This window comes from Argopecten irradians, chromosome 11 (genome assembly GCF_041381155.1).
Source record: "Argopecten irradians isolate NY chromosome 11, Ai_NY, whole genome shotgun sequence".
Classification (NCBI taxonomy): Eukaryota; Metazoa; Mollusca; class Bivalvia; order Pectinida; family Pectinidae; genus Argopecten; species Argopecten irradians.
Genome location: NC_091144.1, coordinates 20367551 through 20392154, shown reverse-complemented (window position 1 = coordinate 20392154; position 24604 = coordinate 20367551). Strand labels below are relative to the sequence as shown.

At 35.5% G+C, this 24604-nt stretch overlaps 3 protein-coding genes across 4 annotated transcripts in view; 2 read left to right on the top strand and 1 right to left on the bottom strand.

Annotated features, from left to right (window-relative positions):
• LOC138334951 (uncharacterized) overlaps window positions 1-3509 on the top strand; it is a 32325-nt gene extending 28816 nt beyond the window's left edge. Inside the window, exons 3-4 of one of the 2 annotated variants that reach the window (XM_069283827.1) lie at window positions 61-215; window positions 1393-3509. In XM_069283827.1, the coding sequence (XP_069139928.1) occupies window positions 61-215; window positions 1393-1487 (250 nt within the window). In that variant the 3' untranslated portion in view covers window positions 1488-3509. The remainder of the gene's footprint in view (window positions 1-60; window positions 216-1392) is intronic. The other variant, XR_011210210.1, reaches the window with a different exon arrangement.
• LOC138334952 (uncharacterized) overlaps window positions 1-13865 on the top strand; it is a 71863-nt gene extending 57998 nt beyond the window's left edge. Inside the window, exons 2-4 of the mRNA XM_069283829.1 lie at window positions 6347-6632; window positions 12639-12793; window positions 13659-13865. Of these exons, the coding sequence (XP_069139930.1) occupies window positions 6347-6632; window positions 12639-12793; window positions 13659-13753 (536 nt within the window). The 3' untranslated portion in view covers window positions 13754-13865. The remainder of the gene's footprint in view (window positions 1-6346; window positions 6633-12638; window positions 12794-13658) is intronic.
• Window positions 13866-18446: 4581 nt separating this feature from the next.
• LOC138334470 (WW domain binding protein VOPP1-like) lies at window positions 18447-24251 on the bottom strand. The gene is made up of 3 exons (XM_069283128.1): window positions 24181-24251; window positions 23764-23918; window positions 18447-18788 (listed from the first exon to the last, which is right to left on the bottom strand). The coding sequence occupies exons 1-3, from the start codon at window positions 24249-24251 to the stop codon at window positions 18607-18609; spliced, it is 408 nt and encodes a 135-aa protein (XP_069139229.1). The 3' UTR covers window positions 18447-18606.
• Window positions 24252-24604: the final 353 nt, after the last annotated feature.

Genomic DNA, 24604 nt, shown 5'->3' with positions numbered 1-24604 from the left:
AATGACAGTAGATCGTGAGCTATACTCGATAGCTGGTTATATTATCTTTTTATCTGACAGAAAGGGACTGATGATTGGATTTGCTATAGGAGGGACTATGTTTACTGTGCTGGCCATCTGTTCACTAGCGGTAGCCAGAGTCATGTGGATAGAGAGAAAAAGAATCGAACCAACATCTACGCCTGACGGGTCTCACCCAAATAAGGACAGTTTCGGTAGGAATTTCCTTCATGATATTGTTTTTTCATAATTTAGAAAATTCAAATTTTGATAAGAATACCAGGTACTGTTAAGTATGAAATTTCTTATCATAATATACTTATTTTTTCTTTGTTTTCTTACTAAATCTGACTTTCTGGTCAATTCTGCAAAAACTCCAACGTTATCGTGACGTCACAAATGAGATATTGACGGTTTGATTCGGAAAAAGAATGCCTTGACAAATCAATGGAATTGTACATTATCACGTATATTATTTCATCAAGTAGTCTCATTTTTTAAATGTCATCAGAATGTGAAAAATGATTGTTTGTTTGGAAATTGTGTGATCCCGCGTAACAAAAGTTTGAAAAAACATTTTCTTATACCCCTAAGTTATTTGTGCCGTAACTGGGTGGCATCAGTAATATGATTGAAAACCACCAGGTGTAATGATTTACGCTCTGAAAATAATAAAAATGAACAGAAAAACATAAATGATATCTTAAACATAAGTTACAACACATAATTTATGCGTTGTAAAATTCTTGTTTTTAATGTTTCATGTGTCTTTAGATTTGATACATCACTTTACAATAACCAATAACAGTACAAAAATGTGAATAATGATATTGTAGACTACATCTTGGCTTCATGTTCTGATCTTATGCACTCATTTGACAATACTGAAGATGTAATGATATTGATTTGTGGCAGTACTGCCACAAACGAGTATGAAAAATATGACACATTTTACTTAAGATAATTTAGAATGAGCATGCAGATATATGTCTCAACTACAAGGTATGCCAATTGCTTTTTATCTGTGGTAAGAAGTTGTACATTTATGACTATGTACTCTCAAAATGTAATAGGCTGTAAGCCTGCATAGTTTCATACTTCACTAAACATTTGGGAAACGAACACGAAATAATTCAAAATCGATTATCAAAATATCACATCATGATTCATTAGGTTAATTGTTCGGTTCCTTCTGTGTCTTCTTTCCTCACACAGAAACTTCTTAAACGTTAACAACGTGCAAGGTGTTCGGAGGAAATAGTTAATTAAAAACGAAATAGTAAAATATTGTATTTGTAGTCGTAATATTAGATACTCATATCAGACTGAATTAATATAGATCATCTTAGAATAAACAAATAGCTTAGGTAGTTTTATTGCACACTTTTTCAGTTGCCATGGCGGACAACCCAGAATCGGGACCCAGTTCGGATATCCCTTCCTCACCAACGACAGAAAAGCCAGCCACCGAAGTCACTATTGTCTAATTATATTTTTTTTAAGAAAGCACTTACATAATATATATTGACAGCCTGACTACCGAGATGATTGTCTCATATTCCACTTTGATAATACATGCACTTAATTTCATTATTATTTTCATTATTATTATTTTATCTATTTATTCTTTATTTATTCATTCATTTATTCATTTATACTTCATTTATCCATTTTCAAATCACAAATGGCTTATGATGATAAAATAAATCAATTAAAGACAATCACACAGAACTCGAGCTTTGGTTTATTTAACTAACATCTCGTGACCTTGTCTCGTTTTGTGAAATGGTTTAACGTACAAAAAATGAACTGACCTATCGGAGTTAACTCCCTTTGTTACGATGCTACGGCTTAGAATTGATTTTTTTCAAAATGTGAAAGTGTCGTATTGGTACATTAAAGACAAAAGCATTTGTTTATCATTATTACAGGAGCAATATAGGAAAAATCTCCTGAAGTATATATTTAAAGTGAATAATAAGATTTCGATATTCTATATTTCATGTTACAGAGTAATCTGCCCTAACGGGCAGTTATCTATTGTGACTTCATGTGTGTGCGAGCGTTCTGTCGTACATTTCACCGATCTCTGTCAGTTCCATTGCTGTCAATTCCTTCCAGGATTCATTGCGGTCCCCACAATAGCAAAAATCATTGGACCACAATGAATTCTGGGAGATATTGATATTTCAGAGAAAACGACGTGAATTCCGCTCACAAAATGATGACGTAATAAAGGATACCTACTGTGAAGTCATTTATTTTCGTTGGGCTCAATTTTCGTGAATTCTAAAATTTTACAATTTCGTTGGCATTTAAATTCGTGGAGAAGACCTTACACATCACTGTTAAAAATACACAGTCGACACTGTCATCTGTACTGTGTGATCGCTCAAGCGGAACTAAGCTCTACCACACAACACAGTTACAATCACAAGCTAGAGTCGGTACTCAGCCAGTGTTTTTACAGATGTGTCCAACAAAAAATTATCGTGTCACATTGATAGATTAATGATATACTCAATCAATTATTTGTTGGTACATGTGGATGAAGTCTATGAAATTCTGGTTCATTCCAGTCTAGCCAACCTTCTAAGTGAACATAATTCCAGTCTGGCCAACTTTCCTGTTTTCACACCTTGGTCAAACTTGGTCATACCTGAGTGACCACCAGGTAATTAATGAAATTCCTTGTGAAAAGTAGTCACTTACCTATATATATTGTAAGATTTGAATCTGCCATTCACAGTACTGTATTTTTTTTTCTTTTTTACAACTTATTGGAATAATGAAAAAGCATAATATATATACATGTTCAGCAATGACGCGTCGCAAGATACTGGTGATACTTAATATTATAATACATGTACATTTCAGCGTAGCTAAACTATGCGGTTCTACATCTTAATTGATATAAAATAGAACATCTTTCCTCTTTTTCTATTTGACTCTTTTTTACGACAGAAAAGACACTCAAATTTCAAAATGCCGTTATGTATCTGCAAGATACTATATATTAGCCGTTTTAGCAGAAAATAACGAGACTACCCAATAAGTAATGAATATGAATCCCCTCTTCTGAAGCGATTTTCTGCTTTTCTGAGATTAAAATTACATACTTCGATTAGTTTTGAAATATACTTAATATGTAATTAATTCAATTGAACGCTGGGTATACATGATATGTATTGTATGCATCAATGAGAAAACAATGCACAACTTTTAAATGTTGAAATAGTAAATTTATAATGTCTCAAAAATGGGTGTGTATATCAATTACATGTATAATGGACTTTTAATTTGACCATGGGCATATAGGACAACACCCTCAATAATTGGACAGTGATATTCTGATGGGAATTTTAGATATTCACGGGAGACATGTTGACAAATCTTGGTCGATTTCATGGGGTGATGAATTGAGTTCATCTTGAAACAAATTGAATGAAGTGAGCAGTTCATGTTGAATTTGTTTCAAGGGGAACTAAATTCATCACCCATGAAATCGACAAAAGCAAAATTTAATCCTTATATTTCAATTCAATCGTATTTAATCGACAGATTGGAATATTCTGTACAATGATAAATGTTTCAATCTAAATCTCACTCAGACACACTAAATGTTGACTAAGTGTCCAATGTATAATACTGTTATTAACAGTTTTTGTTTAACATCGTTCTTTAAATAGTTAATATGTGGTACACAACTTTTCTGATATAATAATATTTTTATTAACATGAACCATGCTACATACATGTGCGGTTTGATAATTTATTTTATTACAAACCAACATAAACCAAAATTGTATAATTCTTAACCAAATATCGACATCTAATGAATCTTTCAGTTTCTCCATATACCATAAAAAGTGTATCAAATTGTCTCTACTAGGATATGTTTCCTGAGGTTTACCTGTGCTGTCAGTGTTGTGATAGTAGAACTTGTGTTGTTTCTGAAAACTATCTTTGTTTGAACAATATTTTCCAACTTTGAACTTGTCATGCTTGTCCCCGAAATAGATTTTATGTAGTGAGGTACTAATCATCCTACAATGCATGAACGCATAAACTTACATGACATTGGTATAGGTATATATATTTTCGTGGGGATGTAAATTCGTTGACTTTGGTCAAAACACGAAATCCACGAAAATTAAACCCCCACGAAAATTTATGATTTCACAGTACCCACAAAGGAGGTAACTTTGTAATAGACAAATGTAAGTATCAGTCGGAGTTTGATTCTTAAATATGTACATACACTGTACACCTATAGAGCTGACATCTTTCAATTTGCCAACTCCGATATAGCTGATATTTTGTATGTCTCCAAATAGTGAACACTTTCAAGTTTACCTACTCCGATATAGCTGACATTTGTATGTCTCCAAATAGTGAACACTTTCAATTTTGCATACCTCAGTGTAACTGATATTTTGCTTGTCTCGAATCAGTGAACACTTTCAAGTTTACATACACCAATATAGCTTTGCATCTTTTGAAATTTTCAAAAAAAAAGAACTTCTTAGACTTGTTTCACAACATCTCATATGAAATGAACACTCATTTAACATTCTCTTTTTTAACGTTTTCGTTTTCATACATTCATCACTGTTAATGCGGCTGCAAATTATAACATCCCAGGTTTTTTTTCAAAAATAAAATCATTGAAATTTTTTCCGTTCAAATGAGAAGGATCCTAATTTTATCCTACTTTTCACGAAAAAATGGTATAATTTTGAGAGACAGAAAGATTGTTTGATTATTTACAAAGCTTTATATATAGATCAATATATATATATCAACAAAAGTTACCAACATTCTGAGAATGCAATATTTGCATAACATTTATATTTACATAATCAAATAATTGAATTGTTCATTTTTCGATCAATATTCGTTCCTAATCAGAAAAGTGATACTGCAGTGGAAATATTGCAAGAAAAATCACACGATTAGAAAAGTTGTTATGGACAAAAATAGGGTGAAAACCCTTCCATACTATTGAACTATCATGTTCTTGTGTTCATATTCATTTCTGCAAGTACATTGTATTTATGTATATTCTATATATATTCCAATTATGATTGCGGTTTGTTAATATCACAAATATTTTAAAGGGACTTGTTTTCAGTCAAGCATGCATGTACATTTTATGAGTGACATTGTGTAACTACCTGCACTTCAAGGTCACTTACAATAGCGTTGTCACATTTGCATAATTGTTTTATTTAGATAATAGCGAACCTATTTCCTTTGTTTAGTCCTTACCTTTTAAATTTTATGGCATTTACGAACAATAAGGCTATATATAACCTACCTATAATGTCACTGTGAAACCAGACATAGGTATATCTTCCTTGTTGGTACGCCATGATTAGAAACACCTACCTGTATCTGTGGAGCATTATACTTATAACATGGATAGGTAAGTAATTGCAATTACTTGTCGAATATAAAAATGTATGTCTTAAAATCCTGGGTATAGTAATTTAATCATCATATTGGATATATTTAATCGATATGCGAATATGATATTAAACGTTGGGTTTATTTTTGTCTACGTCCTATCATTAGTCTGTGGTGTTCAATTTCTTAAATCTATAGAATTGATAGCAGGGATAAGTTGATGAACATTAGTGACGTCATAATGGTCACACTTTGGACGTCATTTATTTATCTATTATATCCTAGTTAAAAGGGTTATAATTCCATCTCAGCCGTTCCAAATGGGTTTAGTACACCATCCTTACATGTGTATGAGCCCTTTTCATTTATGGCACTGTATAAAGAAAGATCTGAAATCAGTTCGACACAATTATGAGGGCAGTATTGCATATAGTATCCAGAAACCAGTATTATGTCACGTGATGTACGTATTATCTATCATGCCCTGGTACAGATGCAACCTCATAGTGTTGTCACAGGGCAGAAACCCTTCACGAGACAATGCTTTGTGGCAATAGTGCCCTCACATTTGTATATCAACCTTCGACTATTTAATCTCTTACATCATGTTTCCAAAAAACACCACACAACAGTATCTTCATTTTCTCATTACATTTCTAAATAGCATTACATAATGATAGTCACAACATATCAAATTTATTTTTGTGTTTCTTCAAACTAGATTTAATTCAAAAATTTCATAACACTGAAAGCAGAACTAGCGAACAGCCTTTTGTAGAAAATCAGCTTTTATCCTTTGACTGTTCATTTAAGTCACAGTCTGTCTGCCAATTTGTTTTCTTGGTAGAGCACAACGTCCTTAAACAATGGGCTGAATTGATAGCAACTCTTACCATAGCTGATTGAATAGTAATTCTTCGCTTTCTTTCTGTTTCAGGTCAGAGTTTTGGTTACGAGCGATGTGTCGGACAATTCTATCAAACTCAATTTGACAGCTACTATGGACGTTATTCTATAGGAACCAACAATCGTCATATATTTTTTAATTATGTCAATAGTTACTATTCCAGGAAGTACTGCCCAGATCGTTGTTGTACAATAACTGAAGGATATACTTGGTATTATACTTACTATGGCAGCAGTACTTACTCGTATAAAACCTGTTGTTATAGTTACGTACCTGTAACACCTTCCTACAAACCATCAGATCAAACGGAATCCAGGTGAGTATCCAGAACGGTATTTTTCAATGCATAACTTATATCTACACAGGCAATATTTCTTCACTTTATGAGAACATCACGTGAAATAAATGTTTAAAAGAATGCCTATGTATAGGACCTTAAATTGATGTCATATACCCTGCGGCTGAACATAAACAATCATAACTACACTTTATTGTATTGGTCACAATGCTGGATTTTTTGTTCGACACAACCAATAAAAACTGTTATTATATATTACACTAATGGTTTAAGCAAAAATGTAAGATGTCGATAACAGTGGATATCAGGTGGATTATGTGATAAATGCACATTGATGTTACATTCTTCGTATATGTATTCGGAAAGACATTTCCCAAGGGCATAGGATGGTGGTGGTGGGGGGTTGGGGGGCGGTCATATGGTATGACGACATTCACAATTATCATTTCTAAATGGAGGTAGCTTTAAATCGAAATATTACTATGTTAAGAACGCTTTAAAATCACCAAAATGCATCGTAAAACTCATCTCAGCCATTCTAAATCGTAATATTTTACCTGGGGGAGAACCCCGGACCACCTAACATCCAAAATCTCGCGGCTGTGGCGCTCACAAAATTATCAAAACACATGGTAAACTCATCTCAGCCATTCTAAATCTTAATATTTTTCCCGAGAGAGACCCCTGACCCACCAAACCCCAGAATCTCGCATTTTCGGCGCTCGCAAAATCATCAAAATGCATAGTAAAACTCCTCGAACCCATTCAAAATCGTAATATTTTTCTCTCGGGAGAGACCCCCGTGTAACGGTATTGGATAAGTCCGCACGGCCGCAAGAGTTATTCCCCTTTATGTAACCACTCTTGGTACTGCTAGGAATAAAGTTAGTCTTAATCCGTCATTGAAATGAAACACACCCATCTGCATTAAGCCTGCAAGGAAACCTGTCGCAAAATTGGAGATTTGGACAACAGTATGAAATATATGCCATAGCCAGCGGATTAGAGGAAAAAGGAGATGGTGTGAAAGGGATGACCCTGCTACACGTGTTAGGGCAGCCATTGAGGTCTATCATACCTTCACGTTAGAAAAAGGGACAGGTAAAACACAGTTTGGTGATATCTTCGCGAAGTTTGAGGAATACTGCAACCCTCGTAAAAAGATAACTTATGAAAGACATGGATTTAATACACGAAGTCAAAAGGAAGGGGAAAAGATTGACAATTTTGTTACGGACTTTTGGCATCATTACAGGATTCACTCATTAGGGACAGAATAGTGTGCGGGATTCGTGGTGATTCAGTGAGGGCACGACTACTTAGAGACAAAGATCTAACCCTTCAGAGGGCTATAGACATATGTAGAGCTGACGAAGTTAGTGAAACACAAATGAAAGAAATTCAAGGTGACAATACTGATGTTCACGTTATCAAACATGGCGACAAAAATGGCGGCAAAACGAGACATGCGCGGCACGTGCCGGTGCAATGTACGGCAATTAAACGAAACTGTGTGTGAGATGGATGAACATTATGATCAAACATTCTTCATTGATAGCATTGATACAGACAAATCATCTGGTCAAAATAAGAAAGACTGGAAGGTATCGTTACCAATTAATGGTTCGAAAACACATACATTGTGTAGACTTGACACTGGAGCTGATTGCAATATAATCAGTCGGAAGGCTTGTGTAAAATCTGGAGTGGACCTTTGAAAAACAAGAGTAAACTCATGTCGTACTCTGGGCATGAAGTAGCAACGGTCGGCAGATTGACCACCAGTATTCTCTACAAGGACAGGTATCATTTAATTGATCTACAATTCGTGGAATCTGACGTTACACCTGTGTTGGGACTTGAAACGTGTTTAGCAATTAAACCTAGTGAAACGCATATACTCTGTCAATGTAAATTAAAGGACTGATGGCACCAAGAAATCTTGAGAAACAAAAGTAGAAGTGACATTGAGCAAATACAAGCATTTGTTCAGCGATATTGGCTAAATGCCTGGTGAATTTGAAATCAATGTGGACCCAACAGTCACACCAGTAGCATCGCCACCCAAAAAAATTCCTCACACCCTTCAGAATCAAGAAAAGGAGGAGCTTGATAGAATGGAACAATGTGGAGTAATTACCAAAGTTGAGGAGCCAACTCAGTTGGTTAATCCTATTGTCATAGTAAAGAAACCCAAAGGAAAGGTAAAACTTTATGCCTTTACCCAAGAGAATTGAATAAGGCTGTTTTGAGTGAACATTATCCACTTAAAACTGTGGTAGAAGTTACGGCTACTGTTGACACAGCATAAGTTTTGGACGCAGCATCTGGATTCTATCAGATTAAGATGGCTGAACAGAGTACCTGGCTCACAACATTTAACACTCCTTACGGTCGCTACAGGTTTGAACGATTACCATTTGGAATCGCGAGTGCTCCTGATATATTTCAGAGAACTACTTCTCAAGTGTTTGAAAAGCAGCCCTGCATAGCAATCGTTGATGATATCCTCATATGGGCCAACGATGAGAAGGAACATGTGGAAAAACTGGAAAAAATACTTGCAAGATGTGTGGAGGTAGGACTAAGGTTCAACAAGGTCAAGTGTAAAATTAACCAATCGGAAGTAGAATATGTCGGACATGTATTTAGCGCAGATGGCGTGCGACCGACCGATGATCGTGTGGAAGCAATATCGGCACTCACAAAGCCTGAAAACAAAGTCGAGTTACAGCGATTTATGGGAATTGTCAATTACCTAAGGAAATTCATTCCTATCCTGGCCACAGTATCAAACCCCTGAGGGTTCTGTTGGAAAAAGATGTAGCCTGGCAGTGGTCAAAGGAACAGGATGTGGCGTTCGAAACATTGAAACGTGTAATTTCGACAGAACCGGTACTGCGGTACTACGTCAACAAGGATATAAAGCTATCAGTTGATGCCTCATCATATGGATTGGGAGCATGTTTCTTACAGAAACATCAACCTATCGCGTACTCGTCAAGATCTCTAAATAAGTCTGAAAAGAACTATGCACAGATTGAAAAGGAGATGCTGGGAATAGTGTATGGTCTTAAGAAGTTCCGGAAAACCTGTTCAATTAGCAACTGGTCATAAGCCTCTGGATAGCTTGTTTAAGAAGCCCTTGTCGAGTGCCCCTCCAATAAGTCTACAGAAGGTCAGTCATTCCAAAAGAGAAACGGACAATGACAGAGTATTGGCCAAACCGAAATAGACTGTGATGGATGGATGGCCTCATGATAAACATAGTCTGGGCCCGGATTTGACTCCCTACTGGAATGTGAGGGATGAGATCAGTGAAGTGGATGGACTACTACTTCAAGGAAATCGAATAATCACATCAACATCACTCGGACAGGAAATGTCACAAACATTACACACTAGTCACTTAGGGAAGTGTTTTCAACTGCATTGCTTTTGCCTGGAATCACTAAGCAGATAGAAGATGTTGTAGCCCAGTGCCAAATCTGTAATCGATATCAGAACGCGCAGGCAAAGGAACCAATGATTCCACACGAAACACCGGATAGACCATGGCAGAAAGTCGCTTCTGACATAATGTTTCTTGATGGCAGAAATATGTAGTAACTGTAGATTATTTCTCGAAATCCATCGAGGTAAACAATGTATTGGATGGAAAGTCAACAACTGTAATAAATATGTTGAAACAGCAATTTGCCAGCTATGGTAACCCGGAAGAAATAGTAAGTGATAATGGCCCGGAGTTCGCGATCTTTGAGTTCAAAACCTTCACGCGAACATATGCTATTAAACACACTACTTGGTCAGGTACCCACAAAGGAATGGACTCCCTGAACGTTCAGTACAGACTGTGAAACGACTGCTAAAAAAAAGCGCGGGACGATGGAAAGGACCCTCACTTGGCTGTTATGGACCTTAGGAATACACCATTGAATGGTATAGAACTGTTACCTTAACAGTTACTGTCAGGCAGAACCACCAGAACAACCCTGCCGATGAAGCGTTCTCAGTTAATGTAGAAGAACAGGGAAAAGTACACATTCCTGTCGATTGCCCCGACCAGGAATCGAACCCGGGTCTCCGGCGTGGAAACCTACGTCTCTACCGACTGAGCCAAAGAAGCATGCTCCGTCAGCTGAGTGATAGAGACCGTATTTAACACTTTGTACAAACCACACCGACCCGCTACTCCCCCTGTTTTTTCTTGAGATTTTTAGCTCGATCGGTTGAGCGTCAGACTAGTAACCCAGAGGTCCCGAGTTCGAATCCTGGCAGAGGCAGTAATTATGTTTGTATCAAACCATGTGCTCTGCTACATCAAAACCATTTTACTTCGAACCATGTACATCAAATCATCGTTTGAGGAACAGAAAGAGCGCCAGAAAATGTATTTTGATAGATGAGCACATTCCTTACCACCTTTACGTGTTGGAGAAAATGTACGATTCATTGCCCCCAAATACCAACACCGGTACACTAACTCTTGGTAAAGTTTAGACAAGGAATGTATACCAAGTTCGTACTTAGTGGAACAAGAAGGTGGAACAGTTAGAAGAAACAGGAGAGACTTGTTCCATACAAAGGAGAACTGTACTCACGTTACTTCTCGGAGATCATTACCAATAGATGATGTCACAAATGACGACGTCACAGTGTCCAATGATGTCAAACTGTCTACTCCTTTGAAGTGTGCAACACTAAGTCAACCAGTCGTAGATGTTGGTTCGAATGTACTAGATGGAACCACAAGTACGTTAAACATGAAATTTAGTCGCGTAAGCGGTCGCGCTATCAAATTGCCATCTAGGTATACAGACAATTAAATAGCGATAGGGTACGCCAGAGATAGTGATTTTAAAGTTAGTTTATAATAAGGGCACAGCCCTTCGTGCCCGAAGGGCACGAAGTGCGAAGCACTTCTAAGGTAACACGTACACGAAAATTTAACAAAAAAAAACAATCTTATCAAATTCAATCCAACACACTGACAGCTTCAGTTTGCGGCCGCCATTGTTTTACCCACTGGTGAAGATACCATCAGCGTGATGCGATGCTTTGAAATCATCTCATTATACAATCAAGCGATTTAAACGCTTTAATGATCCGACGAACATACTAATCTTCATCCGGCAGAAGTTTATTATCAGTGCTATTTGCTCTTTATTTGCAAGCGTTCAAGCGATAGACCACTTTCAATATAATCAGCTAACCAAAAATGGAATATCTGTTACGGAAATAAAATGTGGGTATGTATAGGGGTATGGGGACAAGTACAGAGTGTGAATATATGAATAAAAAATAAGCAGAAAATTAGGTCGGTTCCGTTATTTCCATAAATTGAACTTTTTAATTATGTATAATTAATGGTTTACTGAAACATTTGGCTGTGTCCTTAAAGCCTTGCCTTTAGTCATATTACTAGTATAAACTTGGTAGGGAGATGTAACATTATTGGACAAGTCCGAAAGACCGCGAGAGTTATTCCCCATTATGTAACCTCTCTAGGTACTGTTGATAATAAAGTCAGTCTTAATCTGTCATTGAAATGATCTAGTCGTGTTTACACCCAGAACCCGTAACATCCAAAATCTCACGCCTTCGGCACTCTCACGTGGCGCTGCGAAAAGACGATGATAATCGCTTTTGTGAGGCGAAATAACGAAATAACGAAATACCACATATCAGCCACCATACTAAGTAATATATTTTTTACTTTTATATCGAATCGTTATCATAACACATAACCATGTGAAGATATGCTCAACCGCCAATCTATATAACTCCCTTGTAGTGTTAAACATAAAGTCGTTTTAAAAAAACATGTATTTTTTGTTTGTGTTTTTTTTAAACGGTTACTGTTTAAACTGGTTAATGTCAATCTGGTATATAGCGAAAATTCAAGCATTGAAATCATAAGACAGAAATAGAGACTGTTCAATGCACTCAGTCATCGGACGTGTATATAAAAGTAGAGTGTTAGCTATGGTAGGTATCTGGTTATTTTATCTTTTTATCTGACAGAAAGGGACTGGTGATTGGATGTGCTATAGGAGGGACTATGTTTACTGTGCTGGCCATATGTTCACTAGTGGTGGCCAGAGTCATGTGGGTAGAGAGGAAAAGAATCGAACCAGCATCTACACCTGACGGGTCTAATCCAAATAAGGACAGTTTCGGTACGAACTTCCTCATAATATTTTACTGCCAATCTTGAAATGTATATGTTTCATTATTCAGAAAATCGCGAGTGGATATATGATAAGGACATATACAAGACTAAAAAATATGAGCTTTGATAAGAATACCGGCTTATGTAAAATAGTGATATACCTATTTTTTCTTTGTTTTCATACTCAATCTGACTTTCTGATCAATTTTCTTGTATTATCTTGTATAAAGTATGGCGCAAAAATCCAATGGTATCTTGACGTCAAAATAGAGATATTGACGTTTTATTGTATATATCAAGTGATCTAAAAATTAACTATAAGCATACGTACCACAATGGTTTAATTTCATCGGAATATGAAAAATTATTCTTTGGAAATTGTGTGAATCCGCGAAACAAAAATTTGAAAAAAAGCATTTTCTTATACTCCTACGAAATTAAGATAAATTAGTATTAACGCTTAAATAATTTTAATGAGCATGCAGATATCTCAATTACGGGATTTGTCAATTGATTTTATCCTCCTGTATGTGGCGAGTAGTAGCATATATATGTCTAGGAAGTTTGTCAAAAAATGTGATACACTGTAAGCCTACATAATTTCATACAAACATTTTAGAAATGAACATGAATGAGTTCAAAATCAGGTATCATAATATGAAATCGTTCCTTTTGTGTTTACTAACCTCACTCAAAATCTTCTAACGCGTCAACGACGTGCACACATTTGGTAGGTACGTGTACATGGTTAATTAGAAAATAGTAAAATATTGTGTTTGTAGTCGTAAAAGCAGATACTCATATTGCACTAAATTTCAATAGATGGCCTAAAAATACACAATAACTTAAGTTATATTGCATACTTTTTTCAGTTGTCATGGCGGACAACCCCGAATCGGGACCTAGTTCAAATACCCCTTCCTCAACAACGACAGAAAAGCCAGCCACGGAAGTAACTATTGTATGATATAACATAAAAAAACAGCACTGACAGCCTGACTAGCGAGACGATTTCTCTATTCCAATTTTATAGAACTTTTTTTTATTTATTTATGACTTATTGATTTATAACTTTCTTTTTGTATTAACTATTATTTTTTTATAATTTTTATCTATTTCTCAAATCATCAATGACTTGTGATAAGTAACCATTGTATCTAATAAAGACAACACAAAGACTCCGAGGTGTGGCTTATATTACTAACATCTTGTGATCATGTCTCGATTTTTGAAATGGTTTAGCAGACTGACCTAACGGAGTTTATGGTCTTTGTTAAAATTCCGTATGGCAGGTCTTTACAATGTAAGTTATTAAAACTGTGTAAGAGCCGTATGGGTATATTATAGATCAACCATTAGTATATATATCACTGCAACAGGATCAATAGAGGAAAAATTATAGTGAATAATGCTATGATAATTCTCATAACAACGGTACATATATTAGGTTTCGGTATTCTCTATTTGCACGATACAGAGTTATCTGCCCTTGCATGTAGTTATTGATTATGACGTAATATGTATGCGAAAGTAAACATTTAAGCAATGTTTCCCAGGGTTCATTTTGACCCTACACAAATCGGAGGACCACAATAAACTATGGGAGAGATTAACATTTCAGAGGTAACTACGTGAATGTTTCTCACAAAATAATGACGTCACAAAGAATACCTACCCATAAAGGGGGTAGCTTTGTATAATACAAAGACGGGATTGAACTTATTGAATGTGAAAGTAGCTGTCGTCTGCCGGAGTTGGTTCTTTAAAGTATAAACCCCATTCAGCTGACATCTTACATATTTCGAATCAGTCAACCATTTCAGGTTTGTATACCCCAATGTAGCTGACATTTTGCATATCTCGAATTAGTGAACACTTTCAAGTTCCAATATATATGAAATTTCGCATATCTCAAAAAAGTGAACACTTTCAAAATTACATACTTCGATATAGCAGAAGTTTTGTCTTGAAATTGCTTGCCAAAATAACAACTTCTTAGACTTTGTTTTAATACGAATCATGCACGGCATAGGAAGAGCGAAGCTCTACTTGTTTATTTTATTTTCTATTTCATGTAGAAGACATAATTTAGAAATAAAAGGACGCACTTTAAACTATGGAAGTATAAGATGTAATAATTGTCTAGCATAAACTCATAGAAATGAACTCAAAGATTCGGATTTCTCTGTGTCCATTCAAGGCCTGGACTGCCGCGTATGCGAATCCTATGATTTTGCGCCATTTGTTGGCGTTATGTGAGTCATGATTCCTTGTGCTCATCTTCGCCTTGGTGGATATTTTGAAGGCATTCTATAGCTTTTAATTTTCAAAGTGTTATTATTATTATTCAAAAAATAATAAAAAGTGTTTAATTACTCCTGTTATGCATTTGCATTAGTTAAATATATAATTACTGGGGAGAGCAGTACCGGAGAATTTTGAAGATTGTGTTTTTTCTTATATTTTCGTGTATCTGTTACCTTAGAAGTGCTTCGCATTTCGTGCCCTTCGTGCGCCCTTATGAAAAAACTCATATGAAATGAACACTCGTTTAATATCCTTTTAGTTAACTTTTTCGTTTTCATACATTTATAACTGATTTACGGCTTCAAATTATACCATCCCAGTTTGTAACATCTCAGATTCCTTCAAATGAGAAGGGTCCTCAATTTTTCCTAGCTTTTCCCGAATCAAATGGTAAAATATTGAGAAACACAGAAAGATTATTTGATTATTTACAGAGTTTTAATTTTATAAAGACAATATAAAATCAAAGTATGATAGTATAAACAGAAAAAAAAATAATTGATTGAAATGTACGTTTACTTTGATCATGCATTGCATATTTACAGATAAATTATAGATAAATAACAATCCAAATAGCAAAAACAAATAATTGGTCAACTTGTGAAGACCTGTCGCCTCATTGTTAAATCACAAATAATAAAATATCATATTATGCAAGAGAGAAAGACAGATTCATCATAACAACTTAATGAAGCACTATTTTAAAGTTTTATGGAGTCAAGGTTTATACCCGTATAAAATACCGAATACGAGACAAAACAATAGAGTTCATCAATGTATGGATTCCATCTGTGACGCCTGGAAACAGCAAAGTGTGTACATCATCGTGCATGTGATCGTTTCGCTCTGTAAAATTTTACAGTACTATCATTTCTACCAATGATCGTTCTACAGAATTATCTGTTCTGTTGATAGATCACTACGTCATTGATATGCGTGAATTACGCCATCACTACGTCATTGATATGCGTGCATTACGTCATAAGAAGGGGAAGAAATAATGTAATTTTTCTAACGCGTTGGTATCAAAGGTTTCCACAAGAAAAATCTTCGCAACGAAAGGACTCCAAATCAGATGGCCTAGTACTTTGGGGGAGGAGGCGGTGGGTAGGCTGGATTGCCTCCGGGTGGTGGAGGGGGAGGGTACTGTTGTGGAGGGGGGTAGGCCATTCCCGGCTGCTGGTATGATCAATAGAGGAAAAATTATAGTATACAGTTGTTGACTGGGGTTGAGGGTAACAGATGATTTGTTGGACCCGAAGACCTGAGGGTCCAACAAATTATCTGTTGTCCGAAAGCCCAGTCGATAGCTGTTTTGTTATATCCCATTGTGACGTCACTCCGGTCCAACAGCACATATTAACAGTCGATTTTAACAGTTCTTTGGACCGCTCGATGGAATTGTTCATTTATTGGCATTTTTGTCCGTAGACTTTATACAGAAACTATTTTATAGGGGTATAACAATGAATTATGCTATGATAATTCTCATAACAACAGTACATTTATTAGGTTTCGGTATTCTCTATTTGCACGATACAGAGTTATCTGTCCTTGCAGGTAGTTTTTGATTATAACGTAATATGTATGCGAAAGTAAATATTTAAGCAATGTCTCCCAGGGTTCATTTTGGCCCTACACAAATCGGAGGACCGCAATGAACTATGGGAGAGATTAACATTTCAGAGGAAACTAGATGAATGTTGCTCACAAAATAATGACGTCACAAAGAATACCTACCCATAAAGGAGGTAGCATTGTATAATGCAAAGACGGGATTGAACTTATTGAATGTGAAAGTAGCTGTCGTCTGCCGGAGTTGGTTCAGCTGACATCTTACGTATTTCGAATCAGTCAACCATTTGAGGTTTGTATACCAAAAACGCAGCTGACATTGGACATATCTCAAATTAGTGAACACTTTCAAGTTCCAATATATATGAAATTTCGCATATTTCGAAATAGTGAACACTTTCAAAATTGCATATTTCGATATAGTTATGCATGTCTTGAAATTGCTTGCCAAAATAACAACTTCTTAGACTTTGTTTTAATACGAATCATGCACGGCATAGGAAGAGCGAAGCTCTACTTATTTATCTTATTTTCTATTTCATGTAGAAGACATAATTTAGAAATAAAAGGACGCACTTTAAACTATAGAAGTATATGATGTAATAATTGTCTAGCATAAACTCATAGAAATGAACTCAAAGATTAGGATTTCTCTGTGTCCATTCAATGCCTGGACTGCTGCGTATGCGAATCCTATGATTTCGCGCCATTTGTTGACGTTATGTGACGTCATGATTCCTTGTGCTCATCTTCGCCTTGGTGGATATTTTGACTGCATTTTATAGCTTTTAATTTTCAAAGTGTTATTATTATTATTTAAAAAATAGTAAAAAAAGTGTGTTTAATTACTCACTTTATGAATTTGCATTAGTTAAATATATATTTACTGGGGAGAGCAGTACCGGAGCAACGCACAACCTCCCCATATGTATGTAAAAATGTTGGCCGCAAACTGAAGCTGTCAGTGTGTAGGATTGAATTTTGGAGATTGTGTTTTTTCTTATATTTTCGTGTATCTGTTACCTTAGAAGTGCTTCGCATTTCGTGCACTTCGCCCTTATGAAAAACTCATATGAAATGAACACTCGTTTAATATCCTTTTAGTTAACTTTTTCGTTTTCATACATTTATAACTGATTTACAGCTTCAAATTATACCATCCCAGTTTGTAACATCTCAGATTCCTTCAAATGAGAAGGGTCCTCAATTTTTCCTAGCTTTTCCCGAATCAAATGGTAAAATATTGAAAAACACAGAAAGATTATTTGATTATTTACAAAGTTTTAATTTCATAAGACCATATAAAATTTAAGTATAATAGTTTAAACAGAAAAAAAAATCATAAATTGAAATATACATTTACTTTGATCATACATTGCATATTTACAGAAAATTACAGATAAATAACAATCCAAATAGCAAAAACAAATCATTAATCAACTTGTGAAGACCTATCGCCTCATTGTTAAATCACAAATAATAAAATATCATATCATGCAAGAGTGAAAGACAGATTCATCATAACAACTTAATGAAGCAATATTTTAAAGTTTTATGAGGTCAAGGTTTATACCTGTATGAAATACCGAACACGAGACAAAACAATAGAGTTCATCAATGTATGAATTCCATCTGTGACACCTGGAAATAGCAAAGTGTACATCATCGTGCATGCGATCGTTATCTATTCTGGTGATAGATCACTACGTCATTGGTATGCGTGAAATACGCCATCACTACGTCATTGATATGCGTCAATTACGCCATCACTACGTCATTGATATGCGTGAATTACGTAATCACTACGTCACTGATATGCGTGCATTACGTCATAAGAAAGGGGGAGAAATAATTTAATTTTTCTAACGCGTTGGTATAAAAGGTCAAATGTTTTCACAAGAAAAAACTTCGCAACGAAAAGACTCCAAATCAGATGGTCTAATACTTTGGCGGAGGGGGCGGTGGGTAGGCTGGATTGCCTCCGGGTGGTGGAGGGGGAGGGTATTGTTGTGGATGGGGGTAGGCCATTCCCGGCTGCTGGTATGGTGGCGGGGGAGGTTGTCCGTATGGCTGCATCATTGGCTGTGGTTGCGGAGGTGGCGGAGGCTGTGAAACAGTAGCTGGAATAAAAAAAAAATAGTGTATGTTATCACAAAACTTTGTAATCATAAATGTATCCTTATTTTCTTTAACAAGGCTATTATGTCATACTCTCTTAGCAAAACCCATTATATGAAATAAGAGACGTAAGGTGCGATGACAGAGTTATCGTTCCTTCGAAACGAATGTTAACCACTACGATTTTAACCTACCAACACGCTTATAACCGCAAGTTGGATAATAAGGAAATTGCCAGAAAGTTTTTAATGATATTTTACAGTTAAGTAAATCCAGGCGTGATCTATCTTCTGAGATAGTTGTTGACTCTACGAAAATTCATTTGAGGGAGAAATTTTGGGTCAAACAGGCAAAAATTGACATTTTCACCGCTAGTTTCTGTTTAATTCGTCCTGTTGAATTTAATGATTCAGTAGATGAAAAGAAATTATCAGTAGTAAAAAGGTGATTTTTTTCTGAATAAAATGGTTCCTTTAAGTCTTTAATAGGTGCCACAAAACTCCAACACGGTGGTCTCGAAATTAGGTATATTTTTGACGTTGATCAGGAATTTCCCCATGGAATGTTCTAGAAGGTTCTAGAAGATTTTCGAAGCGTCTACATATGACGTCATTTCCGGAAATCCCAATAGTGTGTATTGAGCCGGTTCGTGAATGTTGAAGCCGCCTTCGCTGTTCAAGTTAAATATCCAATATAAGGTAAGTAGTTATGCATTTTATGTTTTGTAGACACTGGATCACTATCGTTGGATATAAGTATTATTTCATGTGTAATATTTGATGTTAAGAGTTTGTTGTTGTCTGATTTGATTGTTTTTGTAAGCCTGCAGTTCAGAGTGTTAGGCCTACTGTTAATTATAAATATAACACGCGACTGACTGACAACAGAACCAAAGCGTTTCAAATCATAGCTTGAAAACTGTCAGTTGTACTTGCTCTGAGACAGATGCTGTTGTATGACTGTTTACAACTGCAGCCAGTCTAAAAATAGCACCGAGCTTCACCTGTGTGTAGTCCGCGATCCGTTGACGAGTCCAGCACTAGGCCTAATAATGCATTAGTGCTGTAATTAAGGATTTGAAGACTTTTAATGAATTTCACTGACAGTGTGTCAGGACATTTCGATTTCCTGACCATGTCTTGATGACATGGTTTTTGTAGGGTCCTATTGATATATTGATATTAAAACAATTCCTATGAGTAAATGCATGGCTAAAACAGAACAGACATGGTTTCCAGAATTTTAAATATGTAAACAGAACAGGCCTGGCTTCAAGTTATTCTCACTATTTTAATTCGACAGACAAACCGATTGATTACGGATATCGTCCAATTACTTCAATCGGTTAACAATTAAGGAATGTACATGTGCATATTAAAGGCCCACTACCTTTCCGGAGCAAAATTTAAAGGTTTCTTAAAAACATTGATAACAAAAGAAAATATATATCGATGGCCTAAGATGAGGTTACAACACCACACATATACAATATTTCCTGTCTAAAGTACGATAACAGTGGAGATTCATTTCGCTTTTTGCCGTCTGGCGCAGTGATAGTCAACTACGGCGCGGCATTTAGGACGACGGCGGGAAACATAAAACGACCCGCTTTATGAAAATTAACATTTTATTTATTCTAATTAAACAGTTCTGAAGGTGATGATAAGTGTGCTAGTAAACGTATAGTTAATAACTTCTGCGACTCTACAAAATTATTGATCTCGTTTTACATTCCTATTTTAAAAATTAAAGGCTGTTTCGAAAGGTAGTGGCCCTTTAATGAGTGTGATTGACAACATACCATATTAATGAGTGTGATTGACAATATACCAACAGTGTGCACGTGCATACATATACGCCATGTGCAGACACCACACATCATGTCTGATACAGATAACACATAAAGTTTGTGCAATTTGTTTCGCATATCACATATATATATACATGTACATTTACATGTGTAGTGGACCATTGTATTGATAATATTACACCATCAATACTTAGTGTTAGGAAATTCTTGTTAAATTATTTATTACAGTTTTATTTTACACAATATATACTAGTTTTATTGCTTAATTAATTTATATTCATTACCGGTATGTCCTTATGTGTCAGGAACCATTTAGCATTGCTTTGCCCTCAAGAAAATCTAAATAATTCTTTCAAGGGAGGCAATTCAAGATTTATCCCTCCACATACATAGACCATAATTGTATATGGTTTGTGAATGGTTAAGAAGTTCAGACATGATACCACTAGCCCTCCACCTCTGAAACCAATTGCGAGTTGAATCCCATATGGGGCAGTAAGTCGTTAGGTACTGCTGGTCCATGGTTTCTCTCCGGGTACTCTGGCTTTCCTTTAGCATCTAAACCTAGCACGTCCAAATGTGTGAAATGGAAGATGAGCAGTAACTGAACGAATAAAAGTTGTAAACATTGAATAAAACCCCAACAAAGATAAGAGACTAAAGTTCTAGTACGTTACATGTAGAGATATATACCAGTATGTATATATGTTCAATGTATACACAAGATGTTTTGTTTATACATAGCATATACATGCAGTTACAGAAGTTGAACAAAAGTTTTAAAACTAAAAGTGAAGTACATGTACATACAGGACCCTATATAATAATGTATGTTTATTAAAAAAACCCACAAAAAACCCACTGATTCCATTATCTATTAACACAGCTACTGAACAAATTTGATTTTCTTTACATTTCTTCCATAAATATTTTTTTTTATTTTTTTCTTATTTAGAAACATGTACACTTGGTATTTTGATGGAAAAAAAATCTTGAATATTTAACATATAGATATTATTCTAGAAACCTGAATAGTCTAAGCCCTTTCGTAAAATTATTGTACAAAACACACATGGCAAAAACCATGGCATAATACTGAATGTTGAAACATATAATACAATGTTTTTTTAGCTCACCTGGCCCGAAGGGCCGGTGAGCTTATGTCATGGCGCGTCGTGATAATATGATATGCTAGGATGAAGGGCTACTAAGTTTGACGGGTCACTTTGTTCAAATGAATGACCATGACCTTAATTCAAGGCCACATGATTCAAATAGATTACTTAGAGGCCTAGACACCTGATATTGCATGTGTCATAAAAATACTCGAAAAATCAGCCCATTCCCCATGGCAAAACCTTTTTTCCCAATTCAAGTCTTAAATTTCCAAAAATCAAAATTTCTTGAAAACTATCCAAAAATATTGCATGAACTTAAAACTTTGGTTAAGACTTTAAATACTTGTGAACTGGCTTCAGAAAAGTACATAAACTACATAGAAAATAAAAAAATTTATTCGTTATGCTTTATTTCATATTTCATAATTTTTCCCAAATCCTGGTTTGTCGCGCATTTTCCTAAATTCAAAGCCTCAGGCCTATTCCCAATGCAGTGAGAAAAAGCCCTGTATTTACTTTAACACGGAAATTCTTAACACTTCCCCCCCCCCCCCCCACCCCACTGGTCCTCATCATGGATTTCAGTAAAAATATTATTAATATGTAAGTAGAATAGCAGTTTTTCTGTATATTAAACACTATATTTATAATGATTTGAGTAGTTGTGGACATTTCTACACTGATTTGGTTGGGTTCAGTTTCGGCCTACCAATTATAATTCTGGAGAGCAAACTGTTCTTTGTATTTCAAACACGGATCAATACACGGTACATATATCTGTAAGCAGGTCATAGTGATACCAATAACAACTTAATTTTCATACGAACCGGTTTAATCCAATATGAATTAACACAACTTTTAATGCATATTGAATGCATATTCAGAATTGTCCCTTTTGAGAGAATATGAAGCCATATGTCAGGATCAAATTGAAATATTATGTCATCATGACATTGGGATTTTTTCTTCATTTCATAGTAGAAGCATATTACTATACATTTTTATTTAAAATCTTGTAACCTATTTTGTTCACCATAAAGGTGTGTTAATGTGTACATTCAGGGACTTTTTGATTGGTAATTAAAATATACTTCCGAAGATTTGGTTGAGATGTAAAAGAATAGGACTATCTTCCGAAGATTAATATAAGTTGTAAAAGAATAGTACTACCTTTCGAAGATTATGTAAAAGAATAGGCTACCTTTCGAAGATTATGTAAAAGAATAGGACTACCTTTCGAAGATTAAGTTGAGTCGTCAAAGAATCAAACTATCATGTTTGAATTGGGAGCGCTAATTTTATTTCACCTCCAATAGGTAAAAGAATAGGACTACCTTCCGAAGATTAAGATAAGTTGTAAAAGAATTGAACTACATGTACGTTCCGACGTAACGTTTAGGATAAGTCGTGAAAGAATTAGCTATATTGTACCAGATTTTAAGGCCACAGTGTCAAATGGGTTATAATTTTCAAATGACTCCTCTATCAATAATTGACTGGCTTGTAGCCATGTGCATGGTACATCTATTATGTTTGTAGCATGCTGGGATGAAGGGCTACTAATTATAAGTTTGATCAAATGAATGACCTAGACCTTTATTCAAGGTCACAGTCACAAGGGTCAAATAGACTAAAATCGTAAAATGACTTTAATCGCGCGATATTGTTTCCTAAGCTGAACCGCTCTTTTGGCGGCAATCCTCCATACAGGTGTCGCCCACTATGGTAGTTTAATCGACAAAATAGATCCAATGCGCATACTTGCACTTCTTTCGGAGAATTGTCATGATTTCAATTCATGGTACTTAGCCTTAAGGTGTTGCCCCACTAGTACATAATGTATGCTGTACTAGCACATTTATATGTGTGAATGACAGTATGTGTGTTCATTCTAGATTCATCGTTTTAGCTCTATAAACCTAGATCTTGTTGCCGTTTATTTGGTTATTCCAGTCCTGAGCCTTTATATGAACTTGCATTAAGGCTAAACTCTTCGTATTTTCAAACTTGAGTATATAGTCACTCCTCCTTTTGTTACTTCCGACTTACTGACAGTAGTAGTTCTGTTTTGATTTGCTATCACGACTCCAGTTCGCCGCCTGGTTGTGAACTTGGCTTTACAGCAGATGACGACAACGACGGCGACGACAGCTATGACGATGATTCCTCCAATTACTGGCCCGGCTATAGTTCCATCATTAGCACTGGAGATAGAGAACCACAACCGATATGGATAATTGTTTTTTTTAAATAATCTTTCAATAATACATATTCAGACGCTGGGTGTAAGACTTGACAATAAGTATGAATTAATATTAATTTGCTATAAAACCAATACATAATTTGTACAACTATAATTTGGCAGGATTACCAACTGTTACGGTTTGGTGAAAGACCCGCGATTTACAGTGTCCCTTCTCCCGCACGCAACGTAAGACAAATTCTCGTGATGTTTGATAGCTTTACCTTGCCTTCTCACTCCCAGACACATGTAATACATATGAAGCATTATTTGACTCGTCACAGTAAAGATTCATGTCACAATTGTATTAAGTGCAGTGGTACTCATACCGTCATCCGTCACAGTAAAGAATACAAAGTTGCCACTAAAACAGGTAAATGCTCAGTATACAAACCTGTCTCAGTAGTATCGAATGTAGTAATATTAACATCATCCGTAATAACAGCATTATAAAATAAGGTTACCACTAAAATATGTAAATGTACAGTATATACCTGTCACAGCAGTATCTACTTTAGTAATATCAACATCATCCGTAATAACAGCATTATAAAATAAGGTTACCACTAAAATATGTAAATGTACAGTATATACCTGTCACAGCAGTATCTACTTTAGTAATATCAACATCATCCGTAATAACAGCAT

Coding starts and splice junctions, on each gene's coding strand:
- LOC138334470 (XM_069283128.1), bottom strand. CDS start 24,251: ATGAATCTTTACTGTGACGAGTCAAATAATGCTTCATATGTATTACAT. Junction 23,919..24,180: donor TCTGGGAGTGAGAAGGCAAG/GTAAAGCTATCA, acceptor CTCTATCTCCAG/TGCTAATGATGGAACTATAG. Junction 18,789..23,763: donor AAACAGAACTACTACTGTCA/GTAAGTCGGAAG, acceptor TTTTTATTCCAG/CTACTGTTTCACAGCCTCCG.